Source organism: Misgurnus anguillicaudatus, chromosome 13, assembly GCF_027580225.2.
Source record: "Misgurnus anguillicaudatus chromosome 13, ASM2758022v2, whole genome shotgun sequence".
Lineage (NCBI taxonomy): Eukaryota > Metazoa > Chordata > Actinopteri > Cypriniformes > Cobitidae > Misgurnus > Misgurnus anguillicaudatus.
In genome coordinates this window covers 22,751,036-22,771,014 of record NC_073349.2, presented here as the reverse complement: position 1 = coordinate 22,771,014, position 19,979 = coordinate 22,751,036, and the positions used below count along the sequence as shown (strand labels likewise).

Here is a 19,979-nt window from a genome sequence, read left to right as displayed (position 1 = left end):
ATTTGATGTTAGCAATATGATGTTAGATATTCCTAAAATAAAATACTGAATGGGACAGGAAATTGACATTTAATACAAAGTTGCATTTTTTTTTTACAATTCAGCACACTCCAAAGAATTTCACACAACATCCTAATGCTCTGTTCTCACTTTTTTTTTGCCGTTTAACGCGACGTAAGAATAGCCTTGGTGCTCAGACTGGCACACTGTGTCACAGCTATACAGCAAATTTGTGGAGTTATTGTACGATTATTTTAAAATCGAATAACATGCAACTATGTTGCTATGTCATTGTGTTGAACTGTACAGTAGATACGGCGTGAGAAAAAGGAAAATCATCACCTCTGTTTGTGGTCGCCTAAACATGGTGGGACAGAGATTGGTACTACAATATTTGTGTTTAAAAAACAGCGGCAAATAGGCATACATAATCTAATCATAATTATAATAATTATTAGTCATAATAATTATTTTTAACAACTTTTACAATAGTAAATAGTAACAATAGTAAAAGTAATAATTTAATGTGAATTGTACTATTTCATTCAACCTTATTAAATTGAAATACTAAATTTGTCTGCTATGAATTAAATAAATAGTCTTTATTTAATTATAGAAATACTATAGATAATTAAAAGTAAGTAATTGTCAGTAAATCTGTACAAACAAAGTATAATTTATAGATTAGAAAAAACTCATGGTATGCAACCAAATTAAGATTTAAACTTTAAATTTGCTGCATTTTACAAAACAAAAAAATTAAGACATTTATTTTTTTCCTTCAAAGTAAAGTAATTAAATTATATACTTGTGTTTAATGTAGGCTACATTATTATTTTACTTTTATTTTATTTGAATATTTTTTATATGCATTTGAAGATAAGATACATTATTTAATGCTTTTTTTGGTTACTTTTTGATTAATTTAAAAATTTAATTAACGAAAGTTTTTTGCCTCAAACATAAATGTGAGTTTAGTGTGACGTTATTATTATAGAAGGATTTGTGGACAAGAACAGAGTACATTATTTGCAACAAATATATCATTCGGTTTTGATAATTTTTTAATGTTACCATTGAGTAGGATATTGTATTATAGCGTACATTTTGAAATTTCATGTCTTTGATTTCGTTGTTAATTTTCACATCACATTCTATCACATATGAAAATAAACAATGGCAAAATTATTTCTGGTTGTTATGGGCAGTTTGGCTCTCTTTAGGATTTAATCCAGAAGGGTTTGTAGAATATCATAATAAAACAATGTGGAAGAAAAAAATATTTCGTATCTATATGTCCCTAAAATTAGATATCGGCCCACAAATCTGTGGTTTGCCAACCAGCAATTCCTTTACAAAATTTTGCCATTAGCCTACCAAAGCACTGTGACCATACTTTTCGTTCTTGGTTTTCCTGAAACACATTAGTGCTCGCGTCTAATAATGGGTCTAGCTCATAATAACTTTAACTTACCTGCGGATATAAAAAGTAAACAGCTTTTATTCCGCAGTGGGAAATTAACAGACTACTGCGTAATTAACTTAAAGTGGCCTTGCACAACTAAATTAAGGCCAATTTACATCTTTATTCAACAGATTTTTTTCTATTTTACAAGCGCATGCACAATTAACAACATTAAAAATGTAAATTAATGTGCCGCGTTGTTTGTCAAATTTAAATAACTTGAAAACACATATTATGGATATTATTCATTTACGTTTTTAAAGTGTTAATTTACACACTTCACAGATGATGCTGCACTCGTGTGTAAAATGCGTTTGTTTATTGTAACCTCTGGCATCACTGGACGCTGGTTAAACTGGTTAAAGAGTCAGAATTGCTGTGTCTGGGCACCATATTGTTAACAGTTATTTTGCTGGTGCTAATGGCCGCGTGGCAGTCAGCCAAGGGCTTTATAGCGGAAGTGGCAACGCGAGGAACGCTGGTATATGGGAGGAAGAAAAATCGTTAAGAATAAAAAATCCCTTTGAAAGAAGCACAAGAGAGACATTATTAGACCTTATTGCGTCGTTATGTGTATGTATATAAATCAACAGAGAGATAACGGTACCGTTTAACAATCTGATGGCACTGATGCATCCTCGCGAGTATAAGCAAATAAGTCCTGAATGAAATGACACGCCAGGCCAAACCACCCGTAACCCACAAACCCATTCATAAAGTTAATCTTCCCGTGAAAAGGCAGTATTTCTTAACGTGCACCATATACACTGATGTATTTACCGTATTTATGGCAGTCTTTATGAGGCGGCGCGGATACACACGCTCACACAGACACAGGTATTTACGTTAGATTTCCGCGACAGGCGTTAAGACCTGTCACGCGAGAGTGCAGAAACATACACGTGGACAGAGGTCAACTTTGTTTGGATGTGAATATTATTGAAGGGAAGAAAGCTGATCTGGCGTGAGATATCGTTGCCTGTCAAATAGTGCTGCAGCCGGAAAGTAAAAATGAAAATAAATGAAATAATATTAATATGACACCAATATGAGTCCCATAAGAATTAAATAGTCTTAATGTCAGACTCTAGAAATCCACTGCTATATTTAAGGAACACTATAGGGTGATAGTTGTAGGCCTGTTTTAGAGGACCTCTGGTGAACTGTTTTACAAGAATTAATATAACAAACAGTATTTGTTGACTCATTGTAATGCGCATATGGGAAACATATGCGGAAGTAAAATACTTGTGATCCCTATGACAAAACACTAACAATAGCTCAGGTGAAAAAAATGAATTGGACCCTTGCTGAAATGTATGAATTTTATTGTAGGCCATTAGATAACAAAATATCAAACCAGATGGCATCTAAAAACAATACATTTTTTTGGACTTCTTTTCTTTTTCCACAATTTTTGCAGTCACTTTTAACTTTGTTAAACTGGTTCTGAAGTAATTTTATGTGGATGCAGTTGATGGTGACCACATCAAGGGCTATACATTTACATGTTCTGTAGCTTTTATATATTTAGTTAGCTTAACAGTGGATTCAGTTCTGTTAGGGTAAAACAAAATATAAAAAAATATGTTTATGTAGTTTAATTAAAAATGTGTAAAGTTGCAAAGTAAGATTAACATATAGCTTAAGTCCATATAGCTTATATTAATATACATCTTTGTACTCAATAATTATAATTAGTTTAATAAAAAAAACTGACTTGGTGTTGCAATTTTTCTCACTCACTTTTTTAACATTTCTCAAATCATTCTTAAAATTTGCAAAATAAAAAGTACAAACTGCACAACATCATGGATTTCCTGCAGAAGCGTGTAACTTGTTCAAAATCCTTAGTTCATCTCTCAAAAGTGTATTTTTACATCTGTAAACATATCAGGCCCAGGCAAGTCCTTGTGTCACTGTTCATGAACAAGACAGTCAAAATGTTTAGCCATGTTGTCAATATAATAATACAGTTTTAATAATGATGATCGTAAAGTAACATGGCTGCACTTTTTCAATTTCAACAGTATGAAGTTACTCAGAATTTACATTTACACCTTTACTTTATTCTGTAAAAAGTTACACGCATTGTGATATTGAATAAATAATATTTGACAGTACAAATGCAAAATAGCAAAACATTGTAAAAAAAAATTCTCCTAATGGACAACCTGATGTCCCAGGCTGTCAGGCAGATTCTCACCCACATCACAACAGATATCTTTCCTCGCAAAGTAGCGAACAATTACACAGAATGTCTAACACATGTATTCCCCTTCAGCAATTTATGAATTCAGTTCACATTTACAAAAAAAAGGAAAAAATAGATTATGACAAAAAAATATTTTTTTTATGTTTTGAGGTGTAAGACTATTCAACAGAAACCAGTATAATTTATAATTTTGATGAAAATTACATAAGCAATTAAAAATGAAGCAACAGGCAATTGTACAAAATCAACTGCATGATTATATCAAAGCATTTGCAATGAGAATAACAATGAGAATTTGCTTATATGATGTGCACAACTGACTTGATGATGTGGAAGTTGAACATAGTTTTGAAAAATTAATTTCTGTTCTGAGAAATCTGAGAAAAACTGTAATAAAAGGCTAGTTAAGCCTTATTGATGGGGCTGTGGGGGTCCATAATGCACAAAAGGTTGTGAAACACATATTTTAAGGAAAGCTCAATGAACCATTGCATAGGTGTTGATAATGAAGAATGTGATGGTAGTTACTCACCTTTGCCTCTAGAGGGTGATGTAATGGTTTTTCACTCTGTGGACCCACAGCAGGGAGTATGAGCATCACTCAGAGGGTCCCCAAAACTCCTGGGACAACATTAGCGCTGGATGGATGAAGTACCAGCAACTACTCCCTCCCACAGAGCGAAGGGAAAAGAAGAAGTGTTGAATAGAGAATGGGAAAGAGATCATAGGTCAGATTTCAGGGGGAGAGGAGAATGAGATGAAAAGTTAGAGAGAAAAGTTCGAAGGCAGCGAAACAGAGCGAGCAGGTGTTGTTCTTAGGAACCCGACTCTCTTGAGAAGACGTAGTGAGACGGTTTCAATCCAAAAGCAATAAAATCGTAAATGAGGGAGCTGTTCAGAGGAAACAAGTGGGAAAAGGAATGAAGACAAGATCTTAGATCATGCGGAATGGCCAACACTTATTGCTATTCGAAAATGATGGAGATAAAATGACCCTTCAGGTCATGTTTCTAATCTATATGATACTTTTTATTAGTTTCTAAGGTTTCACTTAAAATCAATTAACAAGATTTAATAAGGTAGTAACCATATAATCCATTTATGGACATTCAAGACAAAAAAAGGTGATATGCATGATCTGCATTTGTTTGTCTCATTAACTGCGGGTTGTTTTTTTCCAGGGATTAAAGGATCAGGAAAAAAGAAATGAGAAATAAAACAGCATGCTTTTCCCATTACGTGTGAGCAACATCAAGACTGAAATCCGTAACATACTTTGGTATGTTGATGATTAAGTGTTGTAACTTGCACGTGTAGACACATATGCACATCAACACACACACACACACACACACATACTGTAGGTCTTATTTAATACACTTTAGCGTGTGTATTTGTGAATGTAATGGTATACTGCTGGCCTCAGTGAAGAAACTTCAACAAATTAAGACCTGGTACAAACACAATATTAGATTTTTCTGTCTTTCTTCTACCAGTTCATTTGTATAAAGGCATAAGTTGCCCTATCCCATGTACCTCAGGCATGTATGTATGGTTCTAATATTGATCTGCGTACAGGACTAATAGAATTATACTGTGTCTGATGTGCTCTCCGAATTCACGAGCACCTGCAAAAACACCACAAGGACCTACTGAAAATATCCGCACTGTCAGGCAGCCGCAGGGCTGCCCCATTCCGGGACCTGGACTGTTTGATATTTTATGAATGGAGGAGAGGATGAGAGGGAGTGAGGAAAGTGAAAGAGATCACATGCATGCTTATGTACACACCAACAATATTTTCTCTTCCTTAAGGTTGTCATCAGAAGAGCTCACACACCCGGCACACATTCGGAGCTCAAATATGAAACACTTCACAGATACTGGATTTTCTCTGTATTTTAATACACACATGGACATGCTGCCCAAACAGATGTGAGTGTGTGATCAGGTCATAATTTAACATATTATATATTTTACTTTGTGAAGACTTTCAGACTTTATGATTGGCTTTAGCGACAGATGGAGTGATTGCTAATGTTATCAATTGGGTATATACTGAATAGAATAGTCTTGCGCCTTATGCTAATACTCTTTGTATGAGTGATTGAGGGATTTACTTTGTATATACACATGACTTTTCATGCATGTAAAGTCACTGTATATAGCATAAAATATGCTTGCAGATGCAGATTTAAAACAACGATGGTGTGAAAAATCTATCCATCTTTCCCTTTCTCTTTTCACCCCTTTTTCTGGTTTTATGTGCCCATTTATTCACTTTTCTTGCTTCTCAAAGCCAACCACCATGAAACCACTGCCACATTAGAACCTTTAACTGGCTTTCAGGCAGTCCCAACACTGGCACCATACTGGCACAGTCAACCCAATGCTGTTTCCACTTCATTCAAGCTCTTATCAATGTCAGTCATGTTTCATCATCCTTCAGCCAATCAGCTGTCATAACAGACATCCTTTAAGAGGTCTCATTAAACTGAATTTCTGTTTCCTTTTCATGCTAATCCAAGATCCGCTCTTTAAACCTTTTTTTCTACACTAAGGCGTTTTTCTTTTTTTATACAGTCACATTTTAGAGCTGTTCTTTATTGGGCTGTGTGCTCGAAATGTTTGGAACATTCAAGGATGGAACTGCGTCATAAAGACCAGCTGGACTGGCATGATTTTGAGGTTCTGTAGGGATGAAATCATTGGACGGCATGAGACGGCATCTTTCTGCGGGGTCATTTTATAACGCTGTGTGTCACTGTCCCATGTGGTCAAAAATACCCCAGCCTCCCAAAAACACACACACGCTCGCACATCATTTTACTCCATATGGTCACTCCCGTAAACCTTCCCTTTTCAATGATGCCATCACTTAATCAGCCAGAATGCGTCAGTTCGAAAGCATTGATCTCAACATGTGGTCAATAACAAGGGCTTCTCTTCTTGTCAGCCAAACCAAGGCATTTCGATTTTTAATTAGCAAGACCAGAACAAAAGCAAGAATCAAGCACTTGAAGTTTACAGACGTGTGTATGCGTGTTTGTACGATGATGGGATTAGTAGTCTGTTATTGTATGTTTGCTTTTAAAGGTTATAGGTTCTCAAAGATCGGAAAGAATGGGAGCTAAAAGTAAGTTTAAGAGTTAAGTTTCTTAGGAAGAAAAATTAAAGGGCCAAAGTTGCAACAGGTGTACTGTACACTCTAAAAACAAACGGTGCTATATAGCACCAAAAGTGGTTCTTTGCTCGTAATCATAGAAGAACCGTTTTTAGTGCCATATAGCACCGGTGAAGCACCAGTGAAGCACCTGTGTAGAACCATATAGTGCTTTGTAGAACCATATGTGGTGCTATAGTGGTGCTATATGGCCCCTATATGGTTCTACACAGGTGCTTCACCGGTGCTATGGCACTAAAAATGGTTCTTCTATGATTACGATCCAAAGCAACAGTTTTGGTGCTATATAGAACCGTTTGTTTTTTTAGAGTGTATGTAGGCTACAAAAATGTAATATATATATATATATATATATATGTTTTTAAGGTTAAATACTGCAACTGAAGATATTTCTGTAAAAAATCCTGGAAAAATGTAAATAACTTTGCAGTTAAAAACTATGAAAAGCAAAGGCTTGTATATTTCCCAATTCCTAACTGTATTTTTTACTACAAAGTTTTACTTTACATTTCTCAACCGTGTATAAGTGTTAGAGTCCGAGTCAAGACCTAGACTATGTAAAATTACAGTAAAAAAAACTGTATTTTTGTATCACAAAAAATGTAAGTAATTTATTGTGATTGTTATTTTACGGTATTTTTCCGGCCCCCCAGCTGCCAGAATTTTACAATTTTTTTACAGATTTTTTTACAGTGTAGGACATGACCCTTGTCATCCTCTCTGGTCTTGGTCTTGACTCAAATTTCAATCGACTACCACACTGCTGGGTATTTCATTAAGTAATATGTCTGTTAATATAAATCTACTTTGTACCAGATAACCACCGTAACACAGAAAAATGAATGGCCAAATGCTGAATAAACGTTTATCGCAATTTGCCTGTCTGTATCATTACTAATATGTGTACAGTGGTGCACAGTGTAATTCACACAAATACAAAACACCATTATGATAACACGTGACATGTAAATATTGCTATAAACATTGATTAAACCACAAAAAATGGAACATAAATCACTGGTACATGAAACATAATTTTTTCAATGAAATATCATCAAATGTGAAGAGTCATGCAGGAAACTGTGGGAGCATATTTTTTTACGGTGACTTGAACACTGTAAAAAAATTCCGTAAAAATTACAGTGTTATTGCAGCTGGGTTGCCGGTAACTTACCGTAGTTTTAAATTTATGTTATTTACTGGCAACATTTTGTTCTAAGTTAAATGAACATTAAACATTTACAAGTCTTTGTCTTTACAGAGTAAAACTAAAAAGACAGCATCAAGCTAAACATTCTAGGAAACAAAATCTGAAGCAAAAAAACAGAAAAAGGTTGATGATGATTTCTGGTTCCCAGAATGCTTTACATGAGGCTGTTATTGTATAGTTTTATTCTGTAAAGACTTGTTAATATTTAAAATGTATTTAACTTTGAACAAACTCTTGCCAGTAAATAACATAAATTTAAATCTACTGTAAGTTACCGGCAACCTAGCTGCAATAACACTGTAATTTCTACGGATTTTTAACAGTGTAATTTTAACGTACGGTACAAAAACATAATTTTAACAAAATTTTACTGTAAAAGTACAGTTTATGTATAAATCTGTTCAATAGATATTTCCACCGCAAACTATATGGTAATTCACACCTTTTATATGCAAAAACCTTACATTTCATTTTATTAACCATAAAATTAAATCTTTATTTTATCTATTACAATCAAGTTTTATGATGCACTACATAGCTTGATTCTGTGAGTCTAAGCGCGTGCCAAACATAATGAAATAAATGACATTTTAGTATAATTTAAGTTTGTGTATAAAACCTGTTTGTCTGTAAACATGTTTACGTTTGTGTGTTCTGTTCTGATTTTTATTCACTTTTAGGCTGTTGTGTTGATGAGAGCTCAATTTAAAATGTTGCTCTTGAAATTATAACAAACAACCAAATAACTACTTCCATATCTGTGCTTGTAACTCCAAAACATTTCACCCATTGATGTAATAACAAGATTATTACAGAGTAATTACATTGTAACAACACAATTTGTAAACAGGCATTTCAGAATTTATCCTGAATGAGATCGGACCCAAAATCCCGGTTTGCAATTAATGCGTATTCATGTCAACAAATTTCAATCGAATAAAATCTCCATCATTGCATTGAGAGCCATTGGCATACTGTGTGTCTAAACCAATTTAATCGGCTGCGTTAAAAACACAAAGCAGGCTTTTTCCAAAGCTCACAATTCCTGCCAAGTCTATGTACGCCTCAGCACGAGTACTTGCTAGGAAAAAATAGCCGCCAAATCTGCTCTGCACGGACTGAGGCAAACTTGGTGAAATAGACAATTTTGTTTAGACAACATAAAAGCGGTAATACGATCTAACATAACGGTAACCCTTATGTAAACACAGAGAAATATTTCGTGACAATACGGACGTTTGTTAAATGCAATGTTTAAATACTAATGTCAGCAAAAAGTATTTTTAAAACAGAACTGTAGGCATGTGTTTAAATGATCCAGTTGAACGTGTCAGGGTCAATCAAAATTTGGTTTTGCTTATTGCTTGAATTTGGGCCTCCTTTGCCAAAATCCAACAGTTTCTCAGCCTGCCATATTTAGATGTTTGGCACTGTCATGTTCGGCATGGAGTCTCGCACGCTTGGTTGTACTGAAAAGCACAAATGAGCCAGATTATTATAGCAATATAAGTGTTGAGTTTTTCTCATTTTATTTGGTTGACAGACACAGAAACGCCGAAGGTGGATTCACTGATAATAACTGTCTTACAGTTATTTCTTGCCACACCGCTCTGCTGATGTGGTCTGAGCATAATTCATTTCATACTCAACCTGTGGACAGACTCTCAGCATGGAGGGGGGATCATTTTATCCCCCTGATCATTTAATAAATCAGTTCACTGGAAAAATGAAGCAGGACTTATTAAAGCCACAAAGTAAAAACAAAACAATCCACGCCGTCTCATAGCCCTGTGGTGAGGGTTCAGGATCTGTACGGAAATATGATAGTTGGTTGCGGTTCCTGCTTTCTACTTATTCATATCACACCAAGGTCCATGGTGGCCCTTCGGGGACAAACATAATTTGCATTGAAAGCTGTTATATGGGCTATCGAGGAGTGAAAAGTCTTTGATTTATGAAGCAAAAAAGTTGCCAGTTTTGGATTACAGTATGGCTCCACATTTTGTCATTCCAAAGCGCTGACGATTTGTTTGTTACTCATTATGTCTGTTTAAAAAGATTTTGTTGTTTACCTACATATATTTCCGGGTTGATCCACCCATGTCTTCATATCTGACGCGATGTTAGGTGTGGATAGTGTAGTGTTTTGATTCGGTGTGACATTTGTTTGTTGTGCATTGTGTTTGGAAGAAATTGTTTCCGCAGCAAACGAAAAAACAATCATTTTAATGTCAAACATCAAGACTCCTGAGAGCAAATGACACAGATTAGTAATGACACAATCACCTCATGCTGGCTGTGTGGCGCCACCATCAGACATAAAGTGGAAAAAGTGGAATGTCATCCTGAAATCAAATTTTGTTTAATTAATTCATTGTTTTTTATACTTCAAACAGATTCAATAAAATACAGAAAGGTCTAACATGCTGAGACCACTAACGAAAACGTGTAAATTGTGCACTTGAATTTATTCATGATGTCTTCTCATAACATGCTCTCTGGATTGCGTGCATTTTTGTGCAAAGTCTAAAGACCAATGCTATGCCTGCTGATTTGAAAATGTTACAGACAGCCTCATGTGAAATAGATGCAAAATATTACATTTTCTTAAAAAAAATAAAACCCCAGATAATTTACTCACCACCATGTCATCCAAAATGTCTTTCTTACTTTGTTCAGTCGAGAAGAAATTATGTTTTTTAAGCAAAACATTCCAGGATTTTTCTCATTTTAATGGACTGTAATGGACCCCAACACTTAACAGTTTTAATGCAGTTTAAAATTGCAGTTTCAATGGACTCTAAACGATCTCAAACGAGGCATCTTATCTTTTGGATTGTCATTTTTGACAAGAAAAATAAAAAATATGCACTTTTAAACCACATCTCCAGTCATGTGACGCGCCAGCAGGACCTCACGCAATACGTCATCATGTCAACAGGTCACGGAGGACGTATGCGAAACTACGTCCCAGTGTTTACAAGTGTGGAGAAAGAGGACCGTTCCGACGTTGTTGTATGTGGAATGATTCTAATTGATGTCTTTGTGTCAGTTTATTGTTTAAAATGGTCCGCAAATGTGCATTTCATATATGTAACACGTGACCTTTCCACGACATTACGCAAATACGCAATTACGTGAGGTCACGCTGGCACTTCACAGGACCGGAGATAGATGAGAAGTTGTGGTTTAAAAGTGCATATTTTTTATTTTTCTTGTTAAAAATGACAATCGTTTTGCTAGATAAGACCCTTATGCCTCGTTTGGGATAATTTTTATCATTTGCAATTTTAAACTGCATTAAAACTGTTACGTTTTGGGGTCCATTAAAATGAGAAAAATCCTGGAATGTTTTCCTCAAAAAACATAATTTCTTCTCGACTGAACAAAGAAAGACATCAACATTTTGGATGACATGGTGGTGAGTAAACTGGATCTGGATTTTTTTTTTTTTTTTAGAAAATTGACTAATCCTTTGACTTGCACTTTGGCCTACATTGAAATGTTAAAAGTTTAATTAAGGTTCATTGTTCACTGTGTTGGTCAGGGAAATGAAGACTAATATGCATAACAAAAATATAAACATCTGTAATCTCTTTCTCTCACTCTCTCTCTCTCTCTCTCTCTCTCGCTCATATTATATGGGATTTTTCTTTCTGGAGTGAATGAATGTTGAAATTACATTTCGCTGAAGTTTCCATCGTAAAACGTCTGATGCTGAATTACTTCTGGCTTTCGGGCGTCGCACTTCTCCGTCTTTTCTTCTCTTTTTTTGTCAACAGCTCTGTAAGAGAAAGGAGTAATAAAACATAAGAATTTTAACCAGCTCTTCAAGCAGTTGTTTTTAATTTGCTCTCCTGTGGGATTTCTAGGGCCGTCGGTCTCCCTCGAATCGACCCAAACTTGCTGTGAGCATTGAAGCATGATGGTCTGAACTTCACAGAGAGATTATGATGGGCGGGTCTGTTCTGGTGTGTGTTTAAGAGAGACAATATGACTGCGTACATATGTGTTTCATCAAGTGATCTAATGTGTGTGTAAGTGTCCTTTTTATATTTTATTGTCATGAATTCTTTTTTAAGGAAGTAACTTTTTGCGCATGAAGGCAGTATGTATCGTCATGGTATGTTTTCCTGTGTGTGTGTGTGTGTGTGCGTGTGTGTGTGTGTGTGTGTGTGTGTGTGGTCCGTGATCTTTACCCCTTGCACCTGCAGTGCTGTAGTCTCTGCACCCTGGGGTTTATTTAGATGAGACATCTATACATATACACATACTGACATATAAAGATTAACCCTCCCATCTCATGTCTCCCAATGGAGGAAGCTCCAAAATTAAAATCAGTCTTATATAATAAAAGATGACATTAAAAGAAAGGGAGTCTTCAAAATAAAGAAAGGCTTCATGTTTGTGAATTATAAGTAATTTAATTCATCTGACCAAAAAGTTTTTAGAATATAGATAGACAGGCAGGCATGCAAACAGATGGATGGATGGATGGATGGATGGACAGACAGGCAGACAGACAGATAGAAGGATCAGACAGATAGTCAGTGTAGCAGACAGAGACAGACAGAGAGATAAAAAGATGAATGAATGGATGGTTGAATAATGGATGGATGGACTGACAAACAGACAGGCAGACAGACAGACAGATAGAAAGATCAGACATCTATACAATGGGGCAGACAGCAAAAGACAGACCGGCAGGCTGACAGACAGATGGACAGATAGACAGACAGATAAAGAGATGGATGGACAGGCAGGCCAAAAGATCAAAGAGATAGACAGTGGGGCAGACACAGACAGACAGAAAGAAAGAAAGACAGATAAAAGAAGAATGGATGGATGACGGACGTACAGACAGAGAGATAGAAAGAACAGAAACATAGTCAGTGGAGCAAACAGACGGACAGACAGACAGGCAGATAAGGAGATGAATGGTTTATGGTTGGATGGATGGATGGACGGGCAGACAGACGCAGACAGACGGATAGAAGGATAGATAGATAGATGGATAGATGGACAGATAGATGGACAGATAGATGGACAGACAGATAGATAGATAGATAGATAGATAGATAAAAAGATGGATGGATGTATAACCAGACTGACAGACAGGCAGATAAAGAGATGAATGGTTGGATGAATTGACGGATAGGCAGACAGACAGACAGACAGACAGAAAGAAAGATCAGACAGATAGTCAGTGTAGCAGACACAGACAGAGATAGATAGATAGATGGATGGATGGATGGATGGATGGATGGATGGATGGATGGATGGATGGATAGATGGACAGACAGATGAAAAGGTCAGACAGATAGTCAGTGGAGCAGACACAGACAGACAGACAGACAGACAGACAGACAGATAAAGAGATGGATGGACAGGCAGGCAGACAGAAAGATCAAACAAATAGACAGTGGAGCAGAGACAGACAGATAGACAGACAGACAGATAGATTAATTGAAGAAATTGATAATAGATAAAAAGATTGATGGATGTATAATCGGATGGACAGACAGGCAGATAAAGAGATGAATGGTTGGATGATGGATGGATGGACGGACAGACAGATTGAAAGATCAGACAGATAGTCAGTGGAGCAGACAGAGACAGACAGACAGATTAAAAGATGAATGGTTGGATGATGGATGGATGGACGGACAGACAGATGAAAAGGTCAGACAGATAGTCAGTGTAGCAGACAGAGACAGACAGACAGATTAAAAGATGAATGGTTGGATGATGGATGGATGGACGGACAGACAGATGAAAAGGTCAGACAGATAGTCAGTGGACCAGACAGAGACAGACAGAAAAAAATGGATGGATGATGGATGGATGGACTGATAGACAGGCAGGCAGATGGACAGATAGAAAGATCGGACATCAATACAATGGGGCAAACAGCAAAAGACAGACAGGCAGGCTGACAGACAGATGGACAGATAGTGGAGCAGAGACAGACAGACAGACAGGAATACAGACACACACAGACAGACAGACAGACAGACAGACAGGAATACAGACACAGACAGACAGACAGACAGACAGACAGACAGACAGACAGGAATACAGACAGACAGACAGACAGGAATACAGGCTGATAGAAAGTTTGGATGGATAGACAGGGAGCAGAGAGAGACAGACAAACAGAAAGATAGACAGTGGAGCAGAAAGAGACAGGCAGACAGATAGTTAGAAAGATAGGACAGACGGACAGATAGTTTATTTATCCAATATAGGAAACTGAGATGCAATAGCAGCAATACAAGAAGAAGTATTTACATTACACACAGTGCAGTATCATTATAGTATTACCAATACTAGTCATGGTAAATTAATGTTCTTGAATACATGTTTTACAGTTCCCCCACCCTCTCCGTGTTTGATGAATACACAATGTGCTACTGGAGCAACAACACACCACACCAGTACAACCCAGTGCTGTGGTCTCTTTATCCTCCTCCTCAGCTCACCGCAGACTGGGTCACTGTCCAGGTATTCATGACAGTTTGGACTCTGTTTCCACTCTGGGATTTGCAAAGGAAAGAAAAGTGTGTGAAGGAACAAAACAGCCAGGTAAAGCTGGAGCGAGGACTGTGCGTGTCTGGCATCTGTCGGACTGGTGTGTGCGCGCTTGGCACTCACTTAGCCAATGTGTCTGTGTGTGTAGCAAGTTATGACCTGCTAAAACAGCCACATCTTAGTCTGCACACTGTAAATCAGCAGGAAGCACCGAACACAACAGAGTGATTGGTAGAGTGAAGCCCCGCCCCCTAATTACAGCATCCCGTCATGCCAATGTGCTAACAATGCTCCTCACAGCCAGCTTTACTCTATTTAACCGCGCTCGATTTAATCAGTGACCTGATTCTAATAACACAATTTACCTTTACAGTTTTCTTTATAATGGGTTCCTCACGCTGGTATTGAAAATAGAGACGGTAATTATTTTTATAAATATCTTATGTGTCATATGGGTATAAATGATACTGAAGATGAATTATTCTATTATGATTATGTATCCCAATATGCACCTGTCTCATGATTAAATCATGTAAGATGTAGATTTCTGTACCAAACATTACCTTAAGATGACAGATGTTACCCAATCTCAATATCTAATCCATAAAATATGATTACCATGTGATTTATTGATACCATAACTTATCAAAGACTGCTCGTAGTGCTTTTATAAACTCACATCAGAGTACCGCCGTCCTCCACTTCTGTCTGTTAAAGACAGCCATGGCACTGAAGGTGTTAACCTGTTGCATATGAAGCTGAAAACAGCTACGTACATTAAACTCACACATCATTAGTGAGGTGTAAATCCCCATCCCACACAGACACATACTCGCACATCCAAGATTGTTTTTGTGGGTCCTGGAGGCAAAGCACTGAAAATGGACCCAGTTTAACACGAGTTGCTTTTAATTGGCTGTTTCTGCCTGGCAAACAAGGTGTGCCATTAACAACATAACACACACAAATATCAAGCACACACACACACATGAATAAATTCAGATTCTGGAGGAGGGGCGGATAAATACATATCTGCCTCCCTTTCTTACTATTTCTCTCTGTAAGTGTAGATGGTGGTTCTTTTGCCTTTTATAATTGATGACTTCGATGACTTTATTTAATACTGGTTTCCTTCGCATCTGTTGCACTCCAAAATGCACGTTAACCAGAGTTTGGGTTTGATGTGGCGGGATGGATGGCATTTTGTAACCATGAACCCAGAAAAAGAGATACAAGGGAAATGCAGGGTAGCTGTGACTTTAAGCTGGAGACTGCACATACAGTACAGTATAAAAAACAATGCAGCAAAGTTTAGCATTAGCATTTTAGCTTTGTCATGTGACCTGGACATGTCCTAATTTACGTATGTGCCGTTTAACAAGTACAAGTAAATTATGGGTAAAATAGAAAAGTCTAGTTCATAGATGTTCAATATTTTTATTGTATTCCGAAAGCGATATTGCTTTTATACAACAGTTCGACGGCACACGTTTGAAAAAACGCCACGGATTTCCGCCACGGATTTGAGGGCTGCCAGAATGACAGGTAACATTTTCGGCTGCTTTGAATCTCATAATAACTCAATGGACGGATAGGCGTTTCTTTATATTACCTATTCTTGGTCACAAAGTGTAGTTTTAAGATTAGTTCAGTCGAGAATATATATTTATTATATTTAAATCTACAGTCGATTAGTAAAGATAGCGCCTGTTTGAACGTTTGCTTAGTGAGATTCGGTACGTATGAGAACCAAAGCATGAGTGGACGTCAGTGTTCACTCGCCCCGCTGACCACCGTCCTCTCTGGGCTACATCTCTGACAGGGAATCCATGGCTCTGATATTCGCCTTGTTTGTTTTTGATGGTCAAAATGAGATCAAATCAGCAGTATTTGGTGTCATGATAAAACTATTACTTGTTTTCTTATTCATATTTAGTGTCTTTTGTGTTGTTATTGTTTTGGGGCGAGGTAAAAGTTAATAAAACTATACTATATAATGTTACTATTGGTTTCCCATTTACTCTTAACGCGATACAAGCACTTGATTATTTTTCAACTTTGTTCTTGTCAGTACTATATAAAACTGTTTTTTATAAGTGTCAGAGAGATGTTTTTGCATGCTGCTTAAAAATATACCAGTGGCGATATTCTCATAACATGTTTTAATAGTTACGTCGCGATTAAATTAATGATCAATGTCCACATTTAAAAGCTGCGGTGCTTACCTGCAGTTCCACGGTGTTTTCGCGTTCTGATAAGAGATATAGCTCCAGAAAAAAAACCAAGTGTTTACATTCCTCTTTCCAAGTGTCCACACGATGTGACAAGACATTAATGCCATTAAGTTTAACATAACATCCAAGAGCGCTGATCTTTGACGGAATAATAACTTCCGATTGGGGATTCACAGACTGATTTACGAGCTAGTGAACTAATGAGACACACGGAGAGTGTTTAAAAAACAGCGCGTCTGTGTTTTTCCATTCAGAGATGAGCCTGTTTAGGACCTCCATTCACTAGGTGGCGGAATGATACGAAAGGTGAAGCGGTTACAGTGCCGTTATCAGCACAATATCGCATAGCTCTTAGCCAATCAGATTCGGGAACCAGAAAGAACTGTTGTATAATTGTATTTTAATGGCTTTTGCACAAAAATACTCCATACTCATTCACGTTAAGAAAGCAACATGCTAATTTTGTTAATAGCAAGATGGATGAAAGATAACAGTAATCCACAGCATCACGTTAACACACAGTTTAGACACTCATTAACACATTTCAAACCATTAAAAAAACAAAAATATTCAACATACCCACTCTTTCAGTAGGTTTTAATCTGCCATAAGGATTCATCAATATGGTGACTTCTTTTTTCAAGGGCGCACAATGTGAAGTTTGTCACAACATGTATGTAGCCCGTCATGTGTGTGGTTCCTTTTCTCAAAATATGTGTTCTGTGTGTCAAGAGATCCTGTGTGCATCACGTGTCTTGTCAAAATAAATGCTTGCTGCAGACGCGTCTAAAGGGTTTATGATAAAAGAGACGCTTGCGTTTGCCAGATAATCGAATAATCTCATCCGTAATCAGAGTTTACTGTTAAGGGAGTGTCTTGCGTGTGTTTTGTGAACGTGGGCGTCTCTTTTATCATAAACGGTTTTGACGCGTGTGCAACAGGCACTTATTTTGACAAAACATTGCACATGGTTCACATGATGCAACAAACACATATTTTGAAAACACGAGCAACACACATGACACTACGAACACTTATTTTGAATATGCGCCCCTCGATGAGCAGTCACGAGATGCCACTGGTCCTGAACAAACGCACGTGTTGTTCAAGTTGTTTCCTTTCAATAAAACCCAACACTTAGCACTTTATTGAGAGCACTTCTGATAAAATGATGCAAGTTGGTTAAAGAAAGAAAACAAAGAGAGCTAGTCAGAGAGGGTCGGTTAAAAAAAGAGAGTAATTTGGCTGAGAATTTCATATCTTTTTCTTTAAAGTCTGTAAATGGAAGTCTCGTGTAAGAGAGGCCGCTAGGGGTGTGTTTACTCGGCATGGCACAGGGAAATATTTTACTGCTATGCCTTCATGCTCCTAAAATTGCTTCTAAATTAAGAGTGAGCTATATTATAGCCCATTATCGACCATTCTCACATACAAACCCCAAAGCACAAATCGTGTAAATGTTGAATCAAAGATGGATAAACACTCACACTAATAAAACTGCTAAACATTTGAGGAATTTATAAAAAGGGTATAAAGATATATTATGCATTTTTTATATTCTTCTATTCTCATATTTTGCCATTCTTATTCAGACTTGAGCACCAAAATTAAACTTTTAAATTAAACTTCTTTTTTCACCTTTTCATTCAGTTTATGCATTACACACACTTTTGTAGCACCAAATTTATATACATTCTCGCACACATATACTTCCACATACAGAGGAATCCCTCCAAACCCACCCTCCGTTCTATTTTCAGGAGGGAAGCCAAAGGCAGCCATTAGCCCACCACACACTGCTATTAAACTTAATATAACACCCTTTCCATAAAACACATCCATTATGCTGAACAGTCTCCCCGCTGTTGACTTTGGGTGCATGGATGACCATATGAGCAGGAAATCGCTGGTATTGTGGTAAAAAATAAAAGCGGTGCGTTTAAAATGAGGCAGAGAGAGTCAAATAATTGTGAATTTACAATCGGGGCATCCATTGAGCGATGGAGTTTTTGTCAGGAAATCATAGGGATGTTTGGAGAAAAGGCATTCATCCCAGTGTTCTGCTATTCAATCACAAAATGGCAATATAAAATAGCATAAGAGAGACAAACAGTTAGTTGCAATGAATCAAAAGACTTTTTTTATTTATTGTGTTTTCTGTTTTGTGGGGCATTCGAAAAAATCGAAATAAAAGCAATAAACTGTTGTAGCGTATTACAGTGACCACAAAATAAATGATTCAAATGATTTATGTAACAGAACTTTAGTGAAGCTTCCAATCCAAACTACACTAAAATGTATTTTTTTGGTCTCTTACAAATAAAAATAATGACTATGAGTTTCTCTCTAGTGCCCTCATCTGGCATCTACAGAGAAACATTTAAGAGATTTGAAAAACTCCAGGGAGTCCAAAAAGGTCCTAGTATATATAATTTAGGTGGGTTACATAATATGCACCCTTGTACCTTTTGAAAGGGTACCGGGCCAGCTTTTGAACCTTTTTCTGAGGGTTCGTGACTCTTCCCTTACGCAATAACAGTCTCTTTCTCACATGCACACAATAATACATTTTTCAAGCCTAAATGTTTTGTTTTAGCTTCTGCCTCCATTAGCACATCATAACATCATAACATAACATCTACTAACACCAGTTAATTTCCGAGGAGATTTTACTGCAGTTACACTCTGTTGTTTTAGGCCCTAAAATCTCTGCTTTTAGCGTACGCGCACACATCACACACATTTATCACACACACAAGCAACAGCCCACATCCTTTAGAAGGTGTGCAATTTATGAGCTGTGAGCGCAGCGTGGCAGTTTCACCATCCGAGTTGCTCGCAAACTCACACACGGCTTTTCATTAGCACACAGTAATTAAGCCACACATGCACACAAACTCTCAGATCACTCACTAACACATTAGGCTGTGTTGTTTTATCCACCTCTCCAAAAATCCCGTTCCACTGTTAGTGGCGCGAAGCGATGAAGTTTAGCCCGGCAGTTGTATGTGAATGTGACCCGAGTATGAGCATTAATAAGAACTTAATGTCTGAGTTATTACACACCAAAGTATATGTGTGTGTACGTGTATGTGTGTGAGAAGCAAAGAGAGAGAGAGAGACATTTAGATGTAGTGTGT

At 37.0% G+C, this 19,979-nt stretch overlaps 1 protein-coding gene across 3 annotated transcripts in view; it reads left to right on the top strand.

Annotated features, from left to right (window-relative positions):
* Positions 1-19,979, top strand: part of LOC129430452 (hormonally up-regulated neu tumor-associated kinase homolog A) — a 127,071-nt gene that overhangs the window by 85,496 nt on the left and 21,596 nt on the right. The window contains exons 2-3 of one of the 3 annotated variants that reach the window (XM_055187652.2): positions 11,947-12,111; positions 14,446-14,659. The exons of the other annotated variants lie outside the window; for them this stretch is intronic. Of the exons in view, the coding sequence (XP_055043627.2) occupies positions 12,068-12,111; positions 14,446-14,659 (258 nt within the window). The 5' untranslated portion in view covers positions 11,947-12,067. The remainder of the gene's footprint in view (positions 1-11,946; positions 12,112-14,445; positions 14,660-19,979) is intronic. 3 annotated transcript variants of the gene reach the window in all.